Source organism: Anolis carolinensis, chromosome 6 (assembly GCF_035594765.1).
Source record: "Anolis carolinensis isolate JA03-04 chromosome 6, rAnoCar3.1.pri, whole genome shotgun sequence".
Taxonomy (NCBI): Eukaryota; Metazoa; Chordata; class Lepidosauria; order Squamata; family Dactyloidae; genus Anolis; species Anolis carolinensis.
In genome coordinates, this window is record NC_085846.1 from 112,848,040 (window position 1) to 112,861,076 (window position 13,037).

Consider the following 13,037-nt stretch of genomic DNA (forward strand, 5'->3'; position numbering starts at 1 on the left):
AGAAATACAGGTATTACAGTCTCTATTTCAGAGAAACCACATTTGAGTATTCTTTAACAAAATGTGCATCTACATAGTAGATTTCATGTATCTTGACACCACTTGAACTACAATGGTATGGAATCCTGGGATCCGTAGTTCTCAGTACTCTTTGGCAAAGAAGGCTGTAAAACCACAAGCTCTGATTTGCACATATAGGATTTCACCCATCGTTTGATAGAAACTGGTATTTTGAACAGTGACCATATCCACAGTTGTCAACTTTTTTATTATTGAAAAGTATTTAGAAAACCTTGTCCTCCCGAATAATGCTCATAGTACGTTACAGTAACATTTTAAAATCAGCTCATAAAAGACCCATGAAGTAACAGACACATCAAACACTTACAATGTATCCAGCAAACAATGTGCAGCTGCAATTTATGGGAAATTCCCTTCTCTGCCCCGGATTTTACAAATCTGCTGAAACAACAAGGATGGATCTGAAGCAGCAAACAAAAAGAACAGCAGATATGCAACAGTACTAAGCAAACTCTTTTCCAATTCTTTAACTACCTCCTTTAAGAAGCTGTGGGTAAGGCTGATAAAATGTGTATCTTGCACTAGAGGAAACTGGTCTAGTCCATCATGACTTCCATTATGTTCTGATAGTCAAATATTTGTTGCTGATAGGTGTGATAGGACCCCCATGAAAAAACATGTGAAATTGAAATCAGAGAAGTATATTCAGTATCCACAAATTCTGTATCCATGATTTCAACCAATCACAACTTGAAAACATTTGGATGAAAAATTCCAAAAAGCAAATCCTGATTTTTGCAAGCACCGAGCCCTATGTATGCCCTGCTTTAGACTCCACCATTTCATAGATCCTCCAGCTCTCTCATGCATTTGTCTATGTCTTCGCTATTTTATAAAATGGGTACCATTTTACTACACCATTGTACATAATGGGACCTGAGCATCCTCTGATTTTGGTATCCAGAGGAGGTCCTGCTTCCAAAGCCCCATACAAAAATAAATGAAAGACAGAAGAAGTGATGCAAGGAAGTGGAGATAAGATTTAAATAACTTCGAAGTAGATAAGGAAGCCATTAGAATAGTTATTGATTTTCGTTATCTTGGCTAGTCATCAATCTAAGTGGAGACTGTAGTCAAGAAATCAGACTCCTTTGAAGTAACTAAGAGCTCTCCTCCTCCCGAGGTTTCTCATTGATTATTAGACACTGCAATGGTTTCTTGCATACTACACATGTATAACACTGTCGAGTTCATTTTAACTACCATGGCTGCATTTTCCATAATGCTGGGCTTTGCAGTTTCATGAGACACTAGACCTCTGTAGCATATAATTTTTAATACAATATGAATTCAGTATCTGCAAGGGATACATTCCTGGACATACCATGGAAACATGAAACCACGGGTAATGGCAAATTCTATTTAAATGGAGGACTTCCAGCAGAGACATACCACAGAATCATGCTGCATGATCTAGGAAATACCTAAATCAAACAATTCTGTAGGATTTCTAGGTCCTCCAGTGCAACTTTTGTGTTCAACTTCCAGCAGAAGCAAACCACAGAATCATACTTGAGAGCCTTCAAAATGCCCAGAGATGCCTCTTTTGTTTGGATATGGGTAAGGGAAACTACAGATACCAGTCCTGAAGATTCAGGGATTGTACAATATTTCACAAAACTGCATTTCCCAAGATTTTAGAGAATGAAGCCATAGCAAATATTGCAATATTAAGGTACCATAATTGTGCAGTATGGATGTGTAACCGTTAGGTAAGGTAAAGGTTTCCCCTGATGTTAAGTCCAGTCGTGACCAACTCTGGGGGTTGGTGCTCATCTCAATTTCTAACCCGAAGAGCCGGCGTTGTCCATAGACATCTCCAGGTCATGTGGCCGGCATTACTTCATGGAGTGCCGTTACCTTCCCGCCGGAGTGGTACCTATTGATCTACTCACATTTGCATGTTTTCGAACTGCTAGGTTGGCAGGAGCTGGGGCTAACAGTGGGCGCTCATTCCACTCCCAGAATTTGAACCTGGGACCTTTTGGTCCGCAAGTTCAGCAGCTCAGCGCTTTAACACACTGTGCCACCAGGGGCCCCGTGTAACAGTTAAAGGCAAGTCATTCTTGGATAGGTTCACAATGGAACACACAATCAATAGCAAAAAGTGTCATGGGCCATGAATAATCTGGAAAAGTGAGCAAGAGATGATGGTTTAAATACCCTGCAAACCCTCAACTTGCAAAACCAACAAGAAAAGGCATCTCAAATCCAGATAATAAGTGAACAAGCTTCCAGGTATGCAAGACCACCACCTCACCTCCTTTACGTCAGGCCATATCAGCTGAGAGAGTCAACAGAGTATTTGCTCATCTCATTTTGTGCAAGGAAACCAGGTGCCCCTCCTGAGATTTATTCCGTATTTAGAGATAATCTGACAGTCTACTTTTGATATCCATTCAGGGGTAGAATGTCTTCCACTGAAAATTAACCACAATTCATCAAATCCACAAAGGTTCAACCCCAAAATATGGGGAGGCTCATATAGCCAAGTGCTTAATTAAATTCTGGAAAGTCATATGGTGCCAGTCTATTGCTATTTCTAAACTGAGTACTACAAGCTTGCTCTAAGGCAAAAGATTTTTTAAGGCAGGCTATGCAAATAATGCAGACAATCCCATGTAGTAAACATGTTATTTGTTTGTCCAGGGCTGATTCCTACCCATTGCCCAGAGGCAGGAAAGGTATCAGTAAACCAAAGGAAAAGAAAATATTCACCTCTTGCTGGAAGGCAGAGTGTTGACGTGAAAACTAAAGCCATTGTTTCTGGTCATTCCTTCCAGGCTTTGACTTCTGTCTTATAAAGAGAAGACTGCACATTTCAGAGACAAACAACAACAACAACCTGGCAGTACAGAACCCACACAAGCTTGGTGCTGATGTTGTGCTCCATGTTGCGTTTACATGTTGGCACTCCATTAAACACAAGCCCTCTTGGTCCACAACTAAGACCTGTTTTAAGGCACATAGAACTCACCTGTATTAGAAACAGGATTATTGTTCTCTTGTGGATAAAGGATGCTTTTTGGCCCCACATTTAAACAGCAGAGAAAATATCAACATCTTATTAAAGATTACCAGCAGTTTGTACGCCAATGCTGTTGAAAGTTCTCTCCTTCTTGGTCCAGTTTTTCTTGGTTCTCCTGTTTGGCAGGATGGCGAGGAGGTTAAATGCAGGAATTGATACCTTGCAAATGCCTCTTGAGCAGATGAACCTGTCCTTACCTTTCACCCTTAACATCACTCACGTTTTTAAAACTGGCCATGTTTTGAAGCAGAATGTTGTTTCATGAGATTTGGCAAAGTTTAAACCATTGCTTGGGGTGAAGGTGAAGAGAGACCGGCTGATCCTCCTTGAAAACACAGTCCAGACAAAGCAAGAGATGCCTATTCTTAACACTTGGCCTCAGGGCAGCAAGAGGGACTTGGCCAACCGCATCCAGAACCATTTTTTGGTGGCAGGATTGGTGTAGTCGCAAAGGGTGATGAACCTCAAGATGCTTGGGAACTCCTTCTTCATGGTCTTGCACTTCACCGGGATGAGGCGCTTCTGGCGAGCCCCTGGAAGAAATTATTATGAATAAGAATAATAATAACTTTATTTTGTACCCCACCTCAATCTCCCCAAAAGGATGGGGCAGCTTGTTGGAACATCCAAGTTTTCAGATCCCTACGAAAGGAGAACAAGACTGCATGGAAGTGGGGCGAAAAATATGCATCATTTACCAAAAGACATTTTACCCCCAACTGCTTTTGCTGTGGAATATATGAAGGTGCCTTATACTGAATCAGACTATTGTGGGTAAGTGCAAGAAACATTTCCCCTATAAAATTCGGCACAGAAGTCGTAATGTAATTTCTGGTATGACAGCAGGTGCATTACACTGAGAGCAAAAGTGGAAAGAAAAGAAAAAAAGTCATGATGAAGAATCCTTTGGAACTATTTGATGTGACTTTATTTTCTATAGTTTATGTATTATGGCAGTACTCTTGAGATGTGAACGTTAAGTTTGTGTGGTTGTCAAGGAAAGGAAGGGATAGGGAAAAAAAGAAAAAAATAAGAGGGAAAGGAAAAAGATATTTAAAGAAAAAGAAATACGTACAGTAGAGTCTCGCTTTTCCAACATAAACGGGCTGGCAGAACGTTGGATAAGCAAAAATGTTGGATAATGAGGGATTAAGGAAAAGCCTATTAAACATAAAATTGCATTATAATTTTACAAATTAAACACCAAAACATCATGTTTTAGAACAAATTGACAGAAAAAGCAGTTCAATGCACGGTAATGTTGTGTAGTAATTACTGTATTTACGAATTTAGCACCAAAACATTGCAACATTTACTACAAAAAATTGACTACTAAAAGGCAGACTGCGTTGGATAATACAGAACACTGGATAAGCGAAGGTTGGATAAGCGAGACTCTACTGTAATGCTATTTGGACAAGCTGGAATGTTACAAAATTAGAAATAAGTGATTCTTGAAAAGGTTAAACATATTGGCATAACGTTAATGAAACATTTGATTTTGATTTTAAACATCTTTCAATTTATGCAAATTGGGTTTTTATAGTTATCCATACTTGTGTATGTAAAACCATCAGAAAGCTCAACCCACAAGAAAATATTTTATTGCCTGTTCCCATTCATATGGGTTTATTTTTTATTAATGTGATATCATGATGTGTTTAGACATATTCTGAAATTCTCTTGATCCTGAAGCTATATCCCCTGCCTTGCAAGGAGTCTCTTTTTAAAAAATTAAATTAGTATTTTTGCATATGATATAGAGGGGTGATAAATAGCTGTTGGCACTATTGCTATTATCCAGATGGAAACAGTTTTTCCTAAAACATAGTAACCAATAGTTCTAGTTAGGAATAGTTTGCATGGATGTTGCTTTGAAAAGGTCTTGAATTTGAGTGAATGGTAAAGTATGTTAAACTTATTTTGCACAAGTTGCCATTTGAATACAGATATAGACAACTTTCATTATTTTTGAATGCATATTTTCTGGTTGTATATTAGATTGTATGTGTCAGATAATTAATTATATGATTTCAAAAGAAAAAAGAAAGAAAAATACTGCTACATGTACAAGAAGCTGAAAATAGTGGGATGAAAGGGGATGAACTGGGACTGTCCTTGCCAAATATGGGACAGTTGGGATGTATGAGTCTGGCCCAAATTGTGACCAGATGGGAAACTTCGAGCCCTTCCACACAGCCCTATATCCTAGAATATCAAGGCAGAAAATCCCACAATATCTGCTTTGAACTGGGTTATCTGAGTCCACACTGCCATATATAAAGTGGGAATTTCTGCCATGATATTCTGGAATATAGGGCTGTGTGGAAGGGCCCTTACTGACACTCTTTTGACCAAGATGCAGCCCAAAGCAGAGACAATTTGAAGGAGAAGGAGGTTTGTTGGCTTTGGGGGAATGAATGGCACAGACATTGGAGGCCCCAGGATTGGGGCGGAGGTGCATTTCCCCACTCCTTATCTATGTGATACAGTCTACCCAAGTGTTTATTTATTTACCAACTAACCTGGTGAGAGGCTGAGAGCAAACTTGGTTTGGAAATCGCATTCTTCACTCTCCAGGTAATCATCTGAGATGACTACTACCATTTTTCGGCAGCTGCAGCAAAATAGAAACGGGAGAGGGGGTGAGAAAAACAGGGCGCATTAAAGAGAGAAGCTCAAGAAGAGGAATATCACATTGGTTGAGGGAGAAACAAGGCACTTTTAGATTATTTTTGACAAAAGATAGTCCTGACAGATCAGGAGTTAGAATACAGGAAAGCCAATCCCCAGCGGATGCCCAGGACCTGCCATGCATGGATTTGCAAAAATTCTGGAGATGGACCTAAGCCTAAACTCGGCATTCATTGACACCTCATACCAGGTATGGGCAAACTTCGGCCCTCCAGGGGTTTTGGACTTCAACTCCCACAATTCCTAACAGCCTCAGACCCCTTCCTCCCCCACCCCCCCAGCCGCTTAAAACCATGAAAATTCACAAAATCTGGCTCCAGTATTAAAAAAACTCAGGATAGTAAAGAACTGTTGCACTTGTCTTGCCTAACACTTGATAGTTGCCCGCTCTGAAGCCCTGATCATTATATCTGGCTCCACTGATGGAGCATTTTGTAACTTTTTTTAATTTTACTGGTTGTTTTGAATTGAATGTTCTTGTTTCATGTTTATTATTCTTTATTATGTTAAATTTGTTGTATGGTTTCTTTGCTATGTTGGAAGCCACTCTGAATCCTCTCGAGGAGATAGGACGGTATATAAATAAAGTTTTGTTATTATTATTATTATTTAATAACACTCTGATGACAGGGGAATTCCAAGCATGACACAATCAGAGCCAGCTAACACCACCCAACAAAGGATTCCCCCAGGCAAGAAGCTGCAAGGCCATTCAATGCTAATCAAGGTGACCAACTGCAACATTCACACTTGTCGCAAACAGATAAAGAGTTCTTTCTCCCACCCTGGACATTCCCACAGATATATAAACAGACCTCACAACTTCTGAGGATGCCTGCCATAGATCTGGGCGAAACGTCAGAAGAGAATGCTTCTGGAACATGGCCACACAGCCCGGGAAACCCACAAAACCCAGTGATTCCAGCGATGAAAGCCTTCGACAACACATTGGATTTTCTTTACAGAGTCTCACTTATGCAACCTTCACTTATCCAACGACCTAGATTATCCAACATAGCCTGCCTCCCGCCCAGATCCACAATTCTTTCTCTAGGCAGCAAGGACTGAACTTTTTACGAATTAACCTTCCAACAATGTTGTTACTGTAAGTTCATTTTATGCCATTTATCTTTATTTGTAGTCAATTTATTTGTAGCCAATGTTTTTGTAGTCAATGTTTTCAATACACTGTGATGTTTTGGTGCTAAATTTGTAAATACAGTAATTATTACTACATAACGTTACTGTGTATTGAACTGCTTTTTCTGTCGATTTGTTGTAAAACATGATGTTTTTGGTGCTTAATTTGTAAAATCATAACGTAATTTGATGTTTAATAGGCTTTTCCTTAATCCCTCCTATTATTCAAAATTTTCGCTTATCCAACGTTCTGCCGGCCCGTTTATGTTGGATAAGTGAGACTCTACTGTATAACGAATGTACTGAATTATTATATTTAAAAAAATTAAAAATCAAAAAAATTAAATATTTGTCTTAAGGAAAAAGGTAAAAGTTTTCCCCGGACATTAAGTCTAGCCGAGTCTGATTCTGTGGGTTGGAGCCCGCATTGTCCATAGACATCTCCAAGGTCATGTGGCCGGCATGACAGCTTAGAGCCCCGTGATTTGTCTTACCGCCTCTCTATCAGTTCGCTAGTGATGGACCACACACAGGTTCCTGGGAGGACGTCCCGGTCAAAGACGCAGAGCTTCACCTTGTGGTCAGTGTGCTCCAGCTCTTGGATCATTTCTTGAACGAAGGGGAGATCACTCTGGCAGTAGCAAATGAAGGCATCAAACATCTCCGGGAATTGCCCTGCAAAGGAGGAGGAGAGGAGGAGGAAGAAGGGGAGTTGTTGTTGTTGTTGTTAAAGATAGGATGATGATGGAAAAAGTGTTCCATTCCATTCCACTGAAACCAATACTGTCCAGAAAACCACTATTACCCATGGGGTCGTCCTGGGTGGTGATACCGCGCAGTTCGGACATCCTTGGGAAGCTGCTGTCCACCGCCGGGACCTGAACTGGCCGCTCAGCCTGCTCCTCTCGCTTCCTCTGCAGGTATTTCTTGCAGTCCTCCTCTGCAAAGGGACCCAGAGATGTCTCTTAATCAGCGTTACATGCTGATTAAGACCCCATGCAGTCCGACCCCATTCCACCATGGCTTGGCTTAAAGCCAACCTCAAAAACTGTGGCATAGATACTGAGAACTGGGAAGCCCTGGCCCTTGAGCGCTCTAGCTGGAGACCAGCTGTGACCAGCAGTGCTGTGGAATCTGAAGAGGCACAAATGGAGGGCGAAAGGGAGAAACGTGACCACACCTGGAATCACACTGTGTCCAATTCTGGGCACCGCAATTGAAGGGAGATGTTGACAAGCTGGAAAGCGTCCAGAGGAGGGCAACTAAAATGATTAAGGATCTGGAGAACAAGCCCTATGAGGAGCGGCTTAAAGAACTAGGCATGTTTAGCCTGCAGAAGAGAAGGCTGAGAGGAGACATGATAGCCATGTACAAATACGTGAAGGGAAGTCATAGGGAGGAGGGAGCAAGGTTTGTTTTCTACTGTCCTGGAGACTAGGACACGGAACAACGGCTTCAAACTACAGGAAAGGAGATTCCACCTGAACATCAGGAAGAACTTCCTCACTGTGAGGGCTGTTCGGCAGTGGAACTCTCTGCCCCGGACTGTGGTGGAGGCTCCTTCTTTGGAGGCTTTTAAGCAGAGGCTGGATGGCCATCTGTTGGGGGTGCTTTGAATGCGATTTCCTGCTACTTGGCAGGGGGTTGGACTGGAGTCTCTTCCAACTCTATGATTCTATGTGACAAAAGGAAGGCGTGTCAAGCCAACCCTGACCGGGACCGCTTCCATCTGGAAACCAATGTCTTCACTGTGGAAGAACATGTGGGTCAAGAATAGGGCTCCAGTCACCTACGTACCCACCGCCAGAACACTACACTCTCTTGACAGATGGCCATCTAATCTCTGTTTAAAAACCTCCAGAGAAAGAGGAAGGCAAAGACAACTCAGCCTCTGAGCAAATCTTGGCAGGAAAGCCCTGTTGCAAGACGGCAGAGTCTCACTTGGGTGCAGGAACGGATGTGATGCAAATTTGGGGAAGAAGTAAGTCAGAAGGAGGAGCCAACCATAAAATAACATTTTTTGAAAGGCACACATTTCCACCACACTACAACTCTTCTATTTTCCATCCAGCACTTTTTTCGGACTGCAACTCCCAGAATCCCCCTGCCAGAAGGCCCCCCTCTCAGGAATATAAGAATCAGAAGTGCTGGTAGGGAGATTCTGAGAGCTGTAGTTTGGGAAAGGTTGCTCGCTGAGGATGCTGGAGAATCCTGGAAGTTGCAGTCTGGGTGGAAATGCCAGCTGGGGCATCCTGGGAGCTGTAGTTTGGGCGGAAATGTTACCTGGGATGTCCTGGGAGTTGCAGTTTGGGTGGAAATGCTATATAGGGCGTCCTGGGAGTTTGAGCAGAAATGGTAACTGGGGATTGTGGGAGTTATATAGCTGGAAATGGTTGCTGGGGTGTTGTGGGAGTTGTAGTTTGGGGAGAAGCTGTGTTGGGAGTTAAAGTTTGGGGGGAATTGCTATTTGGGGCTTTCTGGGAGTTGTAATTTGGATGAAAATGTCATCTGGGGTGTCCTGGGAGTCTAGTTTGGGAGAAAATGGTTACTGGGGATTGTGGGAGTTTATAGGTGGAAATGGTTGCTGTGGCATCTTGGGAGTTGCAGTTTGGGCGGCAATGCTAGCTGGGGTGTGCTGGGAGTCGTAGTTTGGGTGGAGATGCCAGCTGGGCCGTCCTGAGAGTTGTAGTTTGGGCGGAAATGGTAACTGGCGAGTTATATAGGTGGAAATGGTAGCTAGGGTGTTGTGGGAGTTGTAGTTTGGGGAGAAGCGTGGCCTGGGGCATCCTGGGAGTTGTAGTTTGGGCGGAAATGGTAACTGAGGATTGTGGGTGTTATATACCATAGGTGGAAATGGTAGCTGGGGTGTTGTGTGAGTTGTAGTTGGGGAGAAGCGCAGCCTGGGGTTGTTGGGAGTTGTAGTTTGGGGGGGGGATTGCTATCTGGGGCTTTCTGAGAATCGTAGTTTGGGCAGAAATGGTAACGGGATTGTGGGAGTTATATAGGTTATGATAGCTGGGTGTTGTGGGAGTTGTAGTTTGGGGAGATGTGCGGCCTGGGGCATCCTGGGAGTTGTAGTTTGGGCGGAAATGGTAACTAGGGATTGTGAGAGTTATATAGCTAGAAATGGTAGCTAGGGTGTTATGTGAGTTGTAGTTTGGGTGGAAATGGCAGCTGGGGCGTTTTGGGAGTTGTCGTTTGGGTGGAAATGCTAACTGGGGCATTCTGGGAGCTGTAGTTTGGGTGGCAATGCCAGCTGGATCATCCTGGGAGCTATAGTTTGGGTGGAAATGCTAGCTAGGGCATTCTGGGAGCTGTAGTTTGGGTGGAAATGGCAGCTGGGGCGTTTTGGGAGTTGTTGTTTGGGTGGAAATGCTAACTGAGGCATTCTGGGAGCTGTAGTTTGGGTGGCAATGCCAGCTGGATCATCCTGGGAGCTATAGTTTGGGTGGAAATGCTAGCTAGGGCATTCTGGGAGCTGTAGTTTGGGTGGAAATGGCAGCTGGGGCGTTTTGGGAGTTGTCGTTTGGGTGGAAATGCTAACTGGGGCATTCTGGGAGCTGTAGTTTGGGTGGCAATGCCAGCTGGATCATCCTGGGAGCTATAGTTTGGGTGGAAATGCTAGCTAGGGCATTCTGGGAGCTGTAGTTTGGGTGGAAATGGCAGCTGGGGCGTTTTGGGAGTTGTCGTTTGGGTGGAAATGCTAACTGGGGCATTCTGGGAGCTGTAGTTTGGGTGGAATGCTAGCTCGAGTATCCTGGGCGCTATAGTTTGGGAGAAAAGGGTAACTGGGGATTGTGAGAGTTATATAGGTGGAAATGGTAGCTAAGGTGTTGTGGGAGTTGTAGTGTGGGGAGAAGGACAGCCTGGGGTTGTTGGAAGCTGTAGTTCGGGGGAATTGCTATCTGGGGTTTTGGGGGAGTTGTGGTTTGGGTGGCAGTGCCATCTGGGGCGTGCTGGGAGCTGTAGTTCGTGCGTGGCGTGCTCACCGATGGCGGGCGCGAGGTCTGCGAGGACGTCGTGCCGGTGGAGGCGTCGGAGGGCGTCGAGGAGGGCTCCGGCGGTGGCGGGGGGGCTGGCCCGCCTCTGCCAGTCGTGGAGCAGCTGGGCCGTGGGGTCGGCGTGGGCCTCGAAGGCGCGGATCTCGAGGAACTCGTAGCCCAGCGCCTCGGCCAGCGAGGCCCAGTCCGCCGCCACCGCCGCGCCCGGGTTCAGCAGCAGCGACAGCCGCCGGCGCAGCGCGTAGTTCAGCGCCACCAAGGGCGCCGCCCGCCACCCGCCGCCCTCCTCATCTTCCCCGGACGGAGACGGAGACGGAGACGGAGAAGAACCGGCCATGGCTCCTTCCTGCTTCGGCCTCGCTTTCCCTTCCTTCTTCCGCAACTTTCCCGTCGGGGAGGAGGAGGAGGAGGAGGAGGAGGAGCGCCAAACCGGCTTCGCTTTCGGTGCGCCCGGCACCCGCTCCGAACCGCCTCTGCTTTGAGCCCCACCAAATCTGTCAAAGCTGTCAAACTGTTTTCATCCCAGTGGGGATATACCTACCCGACACCTGATTGGAAGGTGATTTGATGCAGCCACTTTATTATTAATGATTGAAAGTTCAACATAAAGAGTCTATGTCTACAGCAGGCATGGGCAAACCTGGGCCCTCCAGGTGTTTTGGACTTCAGTTCCCACACTTCCTAACAGCCTCAGGCCCTTTCCCGCAACCTACTGATTGTGACTCCTGAGAAAGAGGGATGCGTTAAGTGGAAACTTCCAACTTCCACCAACTTCCAACTTCTTCAAGCGGAGATACTGGGCATCCCAAAAGATGGGGCTGGGCTGTGGCGCAGATGGTTAGTAGCCAGCTGCAACAAATCACCAAGAGGTCATGAGTTCAAAGCCAGCCCGGGTCAGATTGAGCTCCCGACCATTAACAGTCTAGCTCAGTGTTGACCTATACAGCTCGAAAGACAGTTGCCTCTGTCGAGTAGAAAATTTAGGTACCACTTTATGCGGGGAGGCTAATTTAACTAATTTACGACACCATAAAAACTTCCAGCAGCATACAGAAAGGAATGAGGAAGTACTACCCTCAAGGACTTGGTGTCACAAGTGGTCAATGAAGTGGCACCTCCCCCTTTTGCTGGAATCCAGCATACCCTCATGAAGCCGGAAGCTGGAAAATGTTAAATTGCCTCTGTGTCTGTCTGTATTTCGTATGTCTAATGGCATTGAATGTTTGCCATGTATATGTGCATTGTGATCTGCCCCGAGTCCCCTTCAAGGTGAGAAGGGCAGAATATAAATACTGTAAATAAATAAATAAATAAATAAATAAGGTGCAGTTGGAGAACATGAAGGTCTGGTTTTTGGTACTGTACATGATCTGGAAAGTGGGACCGAGGTCCTAGCTCCCAAAGGGATAGAGACGATCACCCATCTCCCTACCCCGACCACCCGAAACAGCTATGCTTCTTGGGGTTGACTGGGTTCTGTCAATTTTGGATATGGGACTTTGGTACAATCAACCAATCTGGCTTGAGCAGAAGACAGCTGGTCCCCCAACCTGCCTGAGTCCAAAGAAGTTGGCCGAAGAACTAAACAGCTTAAACAACACCTAGTGTCGGCACCTGCTCATCATTTACCCAATGTAATCCAGTCATTTTCACTGTTTGTCTCAGGGTCAAGTGGATTGGCAAAAGCCTTTGCCCTCATTGCTGAGATCTCCATATTTTTTGTTTTGAAGGAAGGAAAAAAATACAAAAGTGAGACATATTGCTGCCAATTCCATTTATTTATCTTATGACGTTTTTTGCAAAGAAGCGTTATACCCCAGCCCTGAATAATTCCAGCATCAAAAAATCAAGCCCAAAGGAAAGAACTAATATACTAGTCAAACCCAAACCTTTCCCAAAGATAGAAAACATTATTTTAAAAACAAAAACAAATTAGAAGTGAAAGACATTTCACTGCAAAAAAGGCAAATATTTAAAGCAAGAGATCAGTTAGCTGGGGCAGCTTGTAGATTAGGGTTACGTAAAAGTCCAACTCTTTTCTCAAGTTCTATAGGATTGCACTTTGTAGGCATTTTGTAGGCATTGCACTTTGG

General features: G+C 44.4%; 1 protein-coding gene across 1 annotated transcript; it reads right to left on the reverse strand.

Moving 5' to 3' along the window:
* Window positions 1-249: 249 nt before the first annotated feature.
* myd88 (MYD88 innate immune signal transduction adaptor) lies at window positions 250-11,424 on the reverse strand. Its single transcript, XM_003221868.4, has 5 exons — window positions 10,933-11,424; window positions 7,749-7,883; window positions 7,438-7,618; window positions 5,635-5,726; window positions 250-3,642 (listed from the first exon to the last, which is right to left on the reverse strand). Exons 1-5 carry the CDS (start codon window positions 11,279-11,281, stop codon window positions 3,488-3,490), a joined length of 912 nt encoding a protein of 303 aa, XP_003221916.1. The 5' UTR covers window positions 11,282-11,424; the 3' UTR covers window positions 250-3,487.
* Between the last annotated feature and the right edge of the window lie 1,613 nt (window positions 11,425-13,037).

Coding starts and splice junctions, on each gene's coding strand:
- myd88 (XM_003221868.4), bottom strand. CDS start 11,281: ATGGCCGGTTCTTCTCCGTCTCCGTCTCCGTCTCCGTCCGGGGAAGAT. Junction 7,884..10,932: donor AGACCTCGCGCCCGCCATCG/GTGAGCACGCCA, acceptor GTCCCTTTGCAG/AGGAGGACTGCAAGAAATAC. Junction 3,643..5,634: donor TGCTCTCAGCCTCTCACCAG/GTTAGTTGGTAA, acceptor AATTTCTTCCAG/GGGCTCGCCAGAAGCGCCTC.